This window comes from Chiloscyllium punctatum, chromosome X (genome assembly GCF_047496795.1).
Source record: "Chiloscyllium punctatum isolate Juve2018m chromosome X, sChiPun1.3, whole genome shotgun sequence".
Lineage (NCBI taxonomy): Eukaryota > Metazoa > Chordata > Chondrichthyes > Orectolobiformes > Hemiscylliidae > Chiloscyllium > Chiloscyllium punctatum.
In genome coordinates, this window is record NC_092791.1 from 28,320,453 (window position 1) to 28,334,138 (window position 13,686).

Here is a 13,686-nt window from a genome sequence, read left to right on the forward strand (position 1 = left end):
GGGCACACACGGAGAAGCTCGTGTGCACACACGCAGTCTCACTCTCGCGTGCACACACGCAGACTCTCGCTCTCTTGCGTGCACACACGCAGACTCACTCGCGTGCACACACGGAGACTCTCACTCTCGCGTGCAAACACGCAGGCTCACTCAGTCGCGTGCACACACGGAGAATCACGCGTGCACACACGCAGACTCACGCTCTCTCGCGTGCACACACGCAGACTTACGCTCTCTCGCGTGCACACACGCAGACTCTCGCTCTCTCACGTGCACACACGCAGACTCACTCTCGCGTGCACACACGCAGACTCACTCTTACGTGCACACACGCAGACCCACGCTCTCTCGCGTGCTCACACGCAGACTCTTGCTCTCGCGTGCACACGCACAGAATCTCGCGTGCACACACGCAGACTCACGCACTCTCGCGTGCACATACGCAGGCTCACGCACTCTCGCGTGCACATACGCAGGCTCACTCTCGCGTGCACACACGCAGACTCTCGCTCTCTCGCGTGCACACACGCAGACTCTCGCTCTCTCGCGTGCACACGCAGAATCTCGTGTGCACACACGCAGACTCACTCTCGCGTGCACACACGCAGACTCTCGCTCTCTCACGTGCACACACGCAGGCTCTCGCTTGCACACACGCAGACTCACTCTCGCGTGCACACACGCAGACTCACTCACTCTCGCGTGCACACACGCAGACTCACACTCTCGTGCACAAACGCAGTCTCACTTGCATGCACACACGGAGAAGCTCGCGTGCACACACGCAGACTCACTCTCGCGTGCACACACGCAGACTCACACTCTCTCGCGTGCACACACGCAGACTCACTCACTTTCGCGTGCACACACGCAGACTCACTCACTCCCGCGTGCACACACGCAGACTCACTCACTCTCGCGTGCACACACGCAGACTCTCGCTCTCTCGCGTGCACACACGCAGACTCACTCACTGTAGCATGCACACTCGCAGACTCACTCACTCTCGCGTGCGCACACGCAGACTCACTCACTCTCGCGTGCGCATAGGCAGACTCAATGTCGCCTGCGCACGCAGACTCTCTCTCTCGCTTCCACATACGCAGACTGTCTCACTCTCGTGTGCACACGCAGACTGTCTCACTCTCTCTTGCGTGCACACATGCAGATTCTCTCTCGCGCGCACACTGTCTCACTCTCGCGTGCACACACGAAGACTCACTATCGCGCATGCACACACAGACTCTCACCCGCGTGCACACAGACTCTCTCTTGCGCGCACACACGCAGACTCTCCCATGCACACACGCAGTCTCTCTCTCGCACACACACAGACTCACTAACGCTCGCTCGCGTGCACACACAGGCTGTCTCACACTCTCGCATGCACATGCAGACTCTGTCTCGCTCTCTCGCATGCACACTCTCTAGCGCGTGCACACATGAAGACCCTCCATCCTGCATGCACACTCTCTAGCGCGTGCACACATGAAGACCCTCCATCCTGCATGCACACACGCAGTCTCTCACGTGCACACACGCAGACTCACTCATTCTCTTGCATGCAGACATGCAGACTCTCGCGTGCACATACACAGACTCACTCTCGCTCTCTTGCGTGCACACACACACTCTCTCACGTGCACACAGACTGTCTCACTCACTCGCGTGCACACCCACACTCTCTCACTCTCGCGTGCACACACGCAGACTCACTCGCGGGCACACACGGAGAAGCTCGTGTGCACACACGCAGTCTCACTCTCGCGTGCACACACGCAGACTCTCGCTCTCTTGCGTGCACACACGCAGACTCACTCGCGTGCACACACGGAGACTCTCACTCTCGCGTGCAAACACGCAGGCTCACTCAGTCGCGTGCACACACGGAGAATCACGCGTGCACACACGCAGACTCACGCTCTCTCGCGTGCACACACGCAGACTTACGCTCTCTCGCGTGCACACACGCAGACTCTCGCTCTCTCACGTGCACACACGCAGACTCACTCTCGCGTGCACACACGCAGACTCACTCTTACGTGCACACACGCAGACCCACGCTCTCTCGCGTGCTCACACGCAGACTCTTGCTCTCGCGTGCACACGCACAGAATCTCGCGTGCACACACGCAGACTCACGCACTCTCGCGTGCACATACGCAGGCTCACGCACTCTCGCGTGCACATACGCAGGCTCACTCTCGCGTGCACACACGCAGACTCTCGCTCTCTCGCGTGCACACACGCAGACTCTCGCTCTCTCGCGTGCACACGCAGAATCTCGTGTGCACACACGCAGACTCACTCTCGCGTGCACACACGCAGACTCTCGCTCTCTCACGTGCACACACGCAGGCTCTCGCTTGCACACACGCAGACTCACTCTCGCGTGCACACACGCAGACTCACTCACTCTCGCGTGCACACACGCAGACTCACACTCTCGTGCACAAACGCAGTCTCACTTGCATGCACACACGGAGAAGCTCGCGTGCACACACGCAGACTCACTCTCGCGTGCACACACGCAGACTCACACTCTCTCGCGTGCACACACGCAGACTCACTCACTTTCGCGTGCACACACGCAGACTCACTCACTCCCGCGTGCACACACGCAGACTCACTCACTCTCGCGTGCACACACGCAGACTCTCGCTCTCTCGCGTGCACACACGCAGACTCACTCACTGTAGCATGCACACTCGCAGACTCACTCACTCTCGCGTGCGCACACGCAGACTCACTCACTCTCGCGTGCGCATAGGCAGACTCAATGTCGCCTGCGCACGCAGACTCTCTCTCTCGCTTCCACATACGCAGACTGTCTCACTCTCGTGTGCACACGCAGACTGTCTCACTCTCTCTTGCGTGCACACATGCAGATTCTCTCTCGCGCGCACACTGTCTCACTCTCGCGTGCACACACGAAGACTCACTATCGCGCATGCACACACAGACTCTCACCCGCGTGCACACAGACTCTCTCTTGCGCGCACACACGCAGACTCTCCCATGCACACACGCAGTCTCTCTCTCGCACACACACAGACTCACTAACGCTCGCTCGCGTGCACACACAGGCTGTCTCACACTCTCGCATGCACATGCAGACTCTGTCTCGCTCTCTCGCATGCACACTCTCTAGCGCGTGCACACATGAAGACCCTCCATCCTGCATGCACACTCTCTAGCGCGTGCACACATGAAGACCCTCCATCCTGCATGCACACACGCAGTCTCTCACGTGCACACACGCAGACTCACTCATTCTCTTGCATGCAGACATGCAGACTCTCGCGTGCACATACACAGACTCACTCTCGCTCTCTTGCGTGCACACACACACTCTCTCACGTGCACACAGACTGTCTCACTCACTCGCGTGCACACCCACACTCACTCACTCTCGCGTGCACACACGCAGAGTCACTCACTCTCGCGTGCATACACGCAGGCTCACTCTCGCGTGCACACACGCAGACTCTCGCTCTCTCGCGTGCACACACGCAGAATCTTGCGTGCACACACGCAGACTGTCTCACTCGCGTGCACACACGCAGACTGTCTCACTCTCTCGCGTGCACACACGCAGACTGTCTCACTCTCTCGCGTGCACACACGCACTGTCTCACTCTCGCGTGCACACACGCAGACTGTCTCACTCTCGCGTGCACACACGCACACTCTCTCGTGCGTGCACACGGGGATACTCTCTCGCATGCACACACAGACTGTCTCACTCACTCTCTCGTGAGCACACACGCAGACTCTCTCGCTCGCGTGCACACGGATACTCTCTCACATGCACACACAGACTTGTCTCTCTAGCGTGCACACACACACACACTCGTGTGCACACATGCAGACTCTCGCTCTCTTGCGTGCACACACACAGACTCACTCGCTCTCTCACATGCACACGCAGACTCTTGCGTGCACATGCAGACTCACTCGTGTGCACATGCAGACTGTCTCACTCTCTCTCACATGCACCTGCAGACTCTAGCATGAGCACACACGAAGACACGTGCACAAACACAGATTCTCTCGCGTGCGCACACGCAGACTCTCTCTCGCGTGCGCACACGCAGACTCACTCTCGCGTGCGCACACGCAGACTCACTCTCGCGTGCGCACACGCAGACTCACTCTTGCGTGCGCACACGCAGACTCTCACACCCTCGCGTGCGCAAACGCAGACTGTCTCTCACTCTCTCACGTGCACAGATGCAGACTCTCTCTCACTCGCACACAGAGATTCTCTCTCTCTCGCGTGTACACACGCAGACTGTCTCTATCATTCTATCGCGCATGCACACGCACTCTCGCATGCACACATGCAGACTGTCTCTCTCTCTCGCGTACACACACGCAGACTGTTTCTCTCGCGTGCACACGCAGACTGTCTCACTCACTCTTGCATGCACACACGCAGACTCTCTCGCGCATGCACACACGCAGACTCTCACTCGCGTGCACATGCAGACTCTCTCTCGTGTGCACACACACAGACTGCCTCACTCACTCTCTCGCATGCACACATGCAGACTCTCGCGTGCACAGACGCAGTCTCTCTTTCGCATGCACACGCAGACTCTCACGTGCACACACGCAGACTCACTCACTCTCGCATGCACACACGCAGGCTCACTCACTCTCGCGTGCACACACGCAGGCTCGCTCTCGCGTGCACACACGCAGGCTCTCACTCTCTCGCGTGCACACACGCAGACTCTCGCTCTCACGTGCATACGCAGAATCTCGTGTGCACACACGCAGACCCACGCTCTCACACGCAGACTCTCGATCTCTCGCATGCACACATGCAGGCTCTCGCGTGCACACACGCAGACTCACTCTCGCGTGCACACACACAGACTCACTCACTCTCGCGTGCACACACGCAGACTCTTGCTCTCTCGCTTACACACACGCAGGCTCACTCACTCGCGTGCACACACGGAGAATCACGCGTGCACACACGCAGACTCGCTCTCTCGCGTGCACACACGCAGACTCACGCTCTCTCGTGTGCACACACGCAGACCCACGCTCTCTCGCGTGCTCACACGCAGACTCTTGCTCTCTCGCGTGCACACGCACAGAATCTCGCGTGCATACATGCAGACTCACTCTCGCGTGCACACACGCAGACTCACGCACTCTCGCGTGCACACACGCAGACTCACGCACTCTCGCGTGCACATACGCAGGCTCACTCTCGCGTGCACACACGCAGACTCTCGCTCTCACGCGTGCACACACGCAGACTCACTCTCGCGTGCACACACGCAGAGCCACGCTCTCACACGCAGACTCTCGCTCTCTCGCGTGCACACACGCAGGCTCTCGCTTGCACACACGCAGACTCACTCACTCTCGCGTGCACACACGCAGACTCTCGCTCTCTCGCGTGCACACACGCAGACTCACTCACTCTCGTGCACAAACGCAGACTCAATCGCATGCACACACGGAGAAGCTCGCGTGCACCCACGCAGACTCACTCTCGCGTGCACACACGCAGACTCACTCACTCTCGCGTGCACACATGCAGACTCTCGCTCTCTCGCATGCACACACGCAGACTCACGTACTGTAGCGTGCACACTCGCAGACTCTCATGTGCGCACACGCAGACTCACTCACTCTCGCGTGCGCGCACGCAGACTCACTCTCGCGTGCGTATAGGCAGACTCAATGTCGTGTGCGCATAGGCAGACTCAATGTCGCCTGCGCCCGCAGACTCTCTCTCTCTCGCTTCCACATACGCAGACTGTCTCACTCTCGTGTGCACACGCAGACTGTCTCACTCTCTCTTGCGTGCACATATGCAGATTCTCTCTCGCGCGCACACTGTCTCACTCTCGCGTGCACACACGAAGACTCACTATCGCGCATGCACACACAGACTCTCACCCGCGTGCACACAGACTCTCTCTTGCGCGCACACACGCAGACTCTCCCATGCACACACGCAGTCTCTCTCTCGCACACACACAGACTCACTAACGCTCGCTCGCGTGCACACACAGGCTGTCTCACACTCTCGCATGCACATGCAGACTCTGTCTCGCTCTCTCGCATGCACACTCTCTAGCGCGTGCACACATGAAGACCCTCCATCCCGCATGCACACACGAAGACTTTCGCGCGCGTGTACACAGATTCTCACTCGCATGCACACACGCAGTCTCTCTCACGTGCACACATGCAGACTCTCTCTCGTGTGCACACATGCAGACTCACTCATTCTCTTGCATGCAGACATGCAGACTCTCGCGTGCACATACACAGACTCACTCTTGCTCTCTTGTGAGCACACACGCAGACTCTGTCTCGCTCTCTTGCATGCACACACACAGACTCACTCTCGCTCTCTTGTGAGCACACACGCAGACTCTGTCTCGCTCTCTTGCGTGCACACACAGACTCACTCTCGCGTGCACACATGCAGACTCACTCTCTTGCGTGCACACGCAGACTCTGTCTTGCGTGCACACATGCAGACTCTAGCGAGTGCATACATGAAGACCCTCTATCGCGTGCACACACGATGACTCACTATTGCGCGTGCGCACACACACTCTCTCGTGTGCACACAAATGGTCTCTCTCTCTCGCGTGCTGCACACGCAGACTCACTCTCCCGTGCACACATGCAGACTCTCCCGTGCACACACGTAGACTCACACTCTGTCGCATGCACACACACAGACTGACTGTTTCACTCTCTCGCATGCACACATGCAGACTCTCGCGTGCACATTCGCAGACACTCTCGCATGTACACACACTCTGTCTCGCTCTCTCGTGTGCACACACGCAGACTCTAGCGTGTGCACACTTGAAGACCCTCCATCACGCGTGCACATATGAAGACTCTCTTGCATGCATGTACACACACTCACTCGCGTGCACACAGATTCTCTCACGTGCACACATGCAGACTGTCTCACTCACGCGTGCACACACGCAGACTCTCTCTCCCGTGCCCACACGGAGACTCTCGCATGCACACACACACAGACTGTCTCATTCACTCTCTTGCGTGCACACACGCAGACTGCCTCACTTTCGCGTGCACACACGCAGACTGTCACTCTCGCGTAACACACGCAGATGTCTCTCACTCTCGCGCGCACACACACAGACTGTCTCACTCTCTCTTGCGTTCACACACGTGGACTCACACTCGCGTGCACACACGCAGACTCACTCTCTCGCGCGCACACACAGACTGTCTCACTCACACTCTCGCATGCACACATGCAAAATCCCGCGTGCACACACGCAGATCTCGCGTGCACACGCACACTCTCGTGTGCACACACGCAGACGGTCTCACTCTCTCGCGTGCACACACACAGACTGTATCACTCGCGTGCACACAGGCAGACTCCCGTGTGCACACGCAGACTGTCTCGCTCTCGCGCGCACACACGGAGACTCTCTCGCGTGCACACACAGTCTGTCTCACTCTCTTGTGTGCACACATGCAGACTCACTCTCCCGTGCACTCATGCAGACTCTCACTCTCTCGCGTGCACACACGCAGACTCACTCTCACTTGCACACACGCAGACTCACTCTCACGTGCACACACGCAGACTCACACACTCTCGTGTGCACACACGCAGACTCACACACTCGCGTGCACACACGCAGACTGCCTCTCACTCTCTCGCGTGCACACACGCAGACTGCCTCTCACTCTCTCGCGTGCACACACGCAGACTGCCTCTCACTCTCTCGCGTGCACACACGCAGACTGTCTCACTCTCTCGCGTGCACACACGCAGACTCTCACACTCTCGCGTGCACACACGCAGACACACTCTCGCGTGCACACACGCAGACTCACACACTCTCGCGTGCACACATGCAGACTCACACACTCTCACGTGCACACACGCAGACTGCCTCTCACACTCCCGCGTGCACACACGAAGACTGCCTCTCACTCTCTCGCTTGCACACACGCAGACTGCCTCTCACTCTCTCGCGTGCACACACGCAGACTGTCTCACTCGCGTGCACACACGCAGACTGTCTCTCTCACGTGCACACACGCAGACTGTCTCTCTCACGTGCACACACGCAGACTGTCTCACTCTTGCGTGCACACACGCAGACTGTCTCACTCTCGCGTGCACACACGCAGACTGTTTCACTCTCGCGTGCACACACGCAGACTGTTTCACTCTCGCGTGCACACACGCAGACTGTCTCACTCTCGTGTGCACACATGCAGACTCTGTCTTGCTCTCACGCGCACACATGCAGACTGTCCCACTCTCACGCGCACACACGCAGACTGTCTCTCTCGTGTGCACACATGCAGACTGTCTTGCTCTCACGTGCACACATGCAGACTCACGCGTGCACACACGCAGACCGTCTCACTCTCGCGTGCACACACGCAGACTGTCTCTCTCGCGTGCACACACGCAGACTCGCTCTCGTGTGCACACACGCAGACTCTGTCTTGCTCTCATGTGCACATATGCAAACTCACGCATGCACACACAGACCGTCTCACTCTCGCGTGCACACACGCACACCGTCTCACTCTCGCATGCACACACGCACACCGTCTCACTCGCGTGCACACACGCAGACCGCCTCTCACTCTCGCGTGCACACGCATAGACTGTCTCACTCTCGAGTGCACACGCAGACTGCCACTCACTCTCGCGTGCACGCGCAGACTGCCTCTCACTCTCGCGTGCACATGCGCAGACTGCCTCTCACTCTCGCGTGCACACGCGCAGACTGCCTCTCACTCTCGCGTGCACACGCGCAGACTGCCTCTCACTCTCGCGTGCACACGCGCAGACTGCCTCTCACTCTCGCGTGCACACGCGCAGACTGCCTCTCACTCTCGCGTGCACACGCGCAGACTGCCTCTCACTCTCGCGTGCACACGCGCAGACTGCCTCTCACTCTCGCGTGCACACGCGCAGACTGCCTCTCACTCTCGCGTGCACACGCGCAGACTGCCTCTCACTCTCGCGTGCACACACACAGATGGTCTCACTCTCGCATGCACACACGTAGACTGTGTCTCTCTCTCTCTCGCGTGCACACATGCAGACTCTCGCGCACACACGCAGACTCTCTCTCGCGCGCACAGACAGAGACTCTCGCTCTCTTGCGCGCGCACACACTCTCTCTTGCATGCACACATGCTGACACTTGCATGCACACATGAAGACCCTGTATCGCGCGTGCAGACGGTCTCTCACTCTCTCGCGTGCGCACACGCGCAGAGGCTGTGTCTCTCTCGCTTGCGCACACACGCGCAGAGGCTGTGTCTCTCTCGCGTGCGCACACACGCGCAGACTGTCTCTCTCTCGCGTGCGCACACACACACAGACTGTCTCTCTCTCGCGCACACACACACACACACACACACACACACACACACACACACACACACACACGTACCTCCCTCCCACCACCTGCAGGGTTCTGGCCAATGTTAATGCCCCAGCTAAGTCAGCATAGCCTGGGATTGACCCTCGACTTTATGTCCATTATGTTAGGAGGCTATGTTTCACACATCATCATCTGGGGAGCCACAATCCTGCGCTTTGTCACTTTTTGTTAATAAAAGCTCAGTTACAAAGATATGCACAGGGTCTGGAATACAGACATTTCAAAGATCATTAGTGTTATAATTCCATCTCGACACAAGGGGGAGTCATTGTACAATCCATATCCTCACCCAGTCCAGTTTGAGGGTCAACTTCCTTTTTTTGAGGTGGAATGAGCTAATCGAGGATTGAATTTTTTTTCTTGTCACTAATAGCCACGAAGGTAGTACATCATCAATTACTCCACTAGGAAAGCAGGTTTTTTTTATAGACACACAGAAAATAGGAGCAGGAGTTGGCCATTCAGCCCTTCAAGCCTGCTCCGCCATTCAATATGATCCTGGCTGATCATCTAGTTCAGTCCCCATTCCTGCTTTCTCCTATATCCGCCAATTCCTTTCGCTCTCCAAACAATATCAAATTCCTTCTTGAAAACATTCAATGCTTTGGCCTCAACTACTTTCTGTGACAGGGAATCCCACAGGCTCCCACTCTCTGGGTGAAGACATTTCTCCTCATCTCAGTCCTAACTGGCCTGAGACTGTGATCCCTGGTTCTGGACTCCCCGGTCATCGGGAACATCCTTCCTGTGTTTGCTTTGTGTTTACCAAAGAATAAAGAACAGTACATCACAGGAACAGGCCCTTCGGCCCACCAAGTCTGCGCTGTCACATGATGCCTTTCTAAACTAAGCACCTTTTGCCTCTATGTGATACATATCCCTCTATTCCCTGCCTATTTCTGTCCAGATTTCTCTTAAACATTGCTATATTGTGTCTGCCTCCACCACCACCTCTGGCTGCACATTCCAGGTACTTACCACCCTGTGTGTAAAAAACCTTGCCTCTAACATTTCCTTTAAACTTTCCCCTTTTAAACCTACGTCCTCCAATAATTGACATTTCTACCCTCGGAAAAAGACTCCAATTATCCATTCTACCCATGCCTCACATAATTTTGTAAACTCATATCAGGTCGCCCTTCATCCTTCGACACTGAAGTCAAAACAAACCAAGTTTGTAAACCTGTTAAATTTTGTGAGATCTCCCCTCATTCTTCTAAATGCCAGTGAATAAAGTCCTAACCAATCCAATTTCTCTTCATAAATCAGTCCAGGAATCAGTCTGGTAAACCTTTGTTGCATTCTCTCCATCACCAGAACATCCTTCCTCAGGCAAGGAGACCCAAACTGCACACAATGCTCCAGGGGTGGTCTTACCAAGGCCCTTCCTTACCAAGGCCCTTCACAACTGCAGCAAGATATCCCTACTCCTGTACTTTGGGCGACACAGTGGCTCAGTGGTTAGCACTGCTATCTCACAGCGCCAGGGACCTGGGTTCAATTCCTGCCTCAGGCAACTGTCTGTGTGGAGTTTGCACATTCCCCCTGTGTTTGCGTGGGTTTCCTCTGGGTGCTCTGGTTTCTTCCAACAATCCAAAAAGATGTGCAGGCTAGATGAATTGGCCATGCTAAATTGCCCAGTATTAGGTGCATTAGTCAGGGGTAAATATAGGGTAGGGGAATGGATCTGGGTGGGTTACTCTTTGGAGGGTTGGTGTGGACTGGTTGGGCTGAAGGGCCTGTTTCCACACTGTAGGGAATCTAATCTACTTGAATCCGCTCACTATGAAAGCCAACATACCATTTACCTTCTTCCCTACCTGCTGCACCTGCAGGCCTCAATTGATTCCAAGCCTCTTATTTTCCTTTTCAGTTACCCTGCTGAATAGTCTGTCCTGAGGTGCAGTGGTAGTGTCCTTACATCTAAGTCAAGCAGACCTGGGTTTGAATCTTACCTGTTCCAGAGGTGTGTTGTACCATCCGTGAACAGGTTGATGGGTGGAGGACAAGGAGGAATAAAAAGCCAACCCCAACTTTGAACCTCCAAGATCTTCAGAAATCTCTGTGCACCTCTAATTCCGACCTCGTCCAGCATCCCTGGTTTCCTTCAACCCCACCACTGACAACCATGCCCTCAGTTGCCTGGGCCCCAAGCTCAGGAACTGCTTGTCTTTTTCCCAGGGTTGGGGAATCGAGGACTAAAGGGCATCAGTTTAAGGTGAGAGGGGAAAGAATAAAATGGAACCTGAGGGGCAACGTTTTTGCACAGAGTGTGGTACGCATACGGAGAGAGCTGCCAGCAGATATAGTTGAGGCAGGTACATTAATAACATTTAAAAGACATTTGGACAAATACATAGATAGGAAAGGTTGAGAAGGATATGGGCTAAGTGCAGGGAAATGGGGTTCGCATGGATGGACATTTTGGTTGGCATGGACCAGTTTGGGCCAAAGGGCCTGTCTCTGTGATGTAGGACTCTCTGACTCTCTTTTTTTAAAACCGGTACCCAGCTTGCCAGTGAAGACCAAGCCCGCAAGTAGGGTAAAGCTCATTGGCCCCATGCTCGTACACCTTGATTCAAACCATCTTTACCTGGCAAAGCCAACACCTCGGCTGGTACCATTGGCATCCCGCAGTATCCTGGTGGAGATCACCTGACCAAAAGGTTTCAGCATGTTTTGGAGCTCCTGCTCATCCATAGTTAGTGGCAGGTTGGAGATGTACAGGTTCGTTGGGTCCTGCTCTTGTTGCTGTGGAGTGGAAACAAAAATGTGATTCAAGAGATGCTCCATTGTGGTCAACCGGCTTCTTGTTTCCCAGTACCCCTCTCCTGCCAAGTACACTCACTTGCTGAACTGAAGGGAAAAGTCAAATTCATATTAAGGCATTGAATGCTATTAGCCTTCTCCACTCAAATTGCTATCCTTCCTGCATGAGCTTTGGAAGAGCTTCTTGTGATCTTTTTCAATTGGCAAGGCAGATATGTTGAACAAAGTCAGCAGTTTGCTGTGGAAATGGGCCTTCCTGTGACCATCCCCACCACCAACAACCTCAGAAACCATTGGTTATCATTTTCCAACTGTGCACATTGGGCTGGCTTTGTTTTAATCCCTCCGTATCTCACAAGGTTGGCCTCAATGTTAGGCAGACCCGCTCTCCCCCCAAAAAAACCTAGCCCAGCGTATTGTCAGATGGTTTTGCTGCTTGAGATAGTGCGGCCAGCCAATGAGTAATCGCTTCTGATTTCCTGGTAGGTTTGGATGAAATCAAACAGACGACTGCTGGTCCAGCGAGAGGTAGGCCTCCGTTTCACCAGCCTCCTAGACTTTTGAGTCGCTGCATTTAAGATCACTTAATGGTCAATTGTCGACTCAAATCCAACCTGGGACATTTCCAGTCCGTGTGACTGAGTTCCTAAAACCTTATTCACACTTATTAGCTGAGCCACACTTCTAATTCCAAAACTAACTATAATTGTTTCCCCAACCAGCAAGTGCTATTCCTCTGTCATTTGAAGTGAAATAAAACCTACCAGCATTGCCATGGCAACCACATTTGACTTCAATTTGCGTGCAGATGTGGGAATTGGCGGTGGGGAAAGAAGGGAAATCGCACACCAGTCCTATTAAAACATTCATCACTCTCCAAAATGAAATTAAATGAAATAACATCCCCAAGAAAAATGGCAAAAGGTAGAGATAAAATCAAAACTTTTTGTCTTGCCCTCTTCAGGACTGGAATGCAAGAAATCAAACTTTGAAAGGAAACACCAATTTATACAGTGTGAGAAGAGGGTGATGATGGTAGGACAATGGTTGGCATGGAGATGCAGCAGGAAGTATTAATTGTCAATCTTTGTTAGCTGATTAAACTCAGGCCAGACAGGTGAATTCTGATTGGTCAGGGTGTTACCATGGGGGAATGCAGCAAGGATTGGCAGCTCTACAACCCTTTACCACTGTGAAAAAACAACAGAGGCCTATGTGTTAATATATGCACAATGCAAGCCCAACTGATTCTGTTAAAATTGGATTCCAGTGAACTTTGTATATAGTTAGGGTTACTTAGTAAATGTTGCCCAATAGTAAAATCACATTTCATACTGGAGAGTACGTTCTGAATTTTGTAAGGACAGGTTGGTTGAGTGCAGTTGGCAAACTGCCCACTATGGACAGTCAAAAGGAAGTGTTATTTGATATGATCTGCCAGTTATTGAGTACGGCCTACATACCTGACATC

At 54.6% G+C, this 13,686-nt stretch overlaps 1 protein-coding gene across 7 annotated transcripts in view; it reads right to left on the reverse strand.

The window, feature by feature from the left end:
• LOC140471286 (RNA-binding motif, single-stranded-interacting protein 2-like) overlaps positions 1 to 13,686 on the reverse strand; it is a 247,305-nt gene that overhangs the window by 33,878 nt on the left and 199,741 nt on the right. For all 7 annotated transcript variants that reach the window (XM_072567269.1, XM_072567268.1, XM_072567263.1 and 4 more), the window contains exon 5: positions 12,040 to 12,197. In XM_072567269.1, the coding sequence (XP_072423370.1) occupies positions 12,040 to 12,197 (158 nt within the window). The remainder of the gene's footprint in view (positions 1 to 12,039; positions 12,198 to 13,686) is intronic.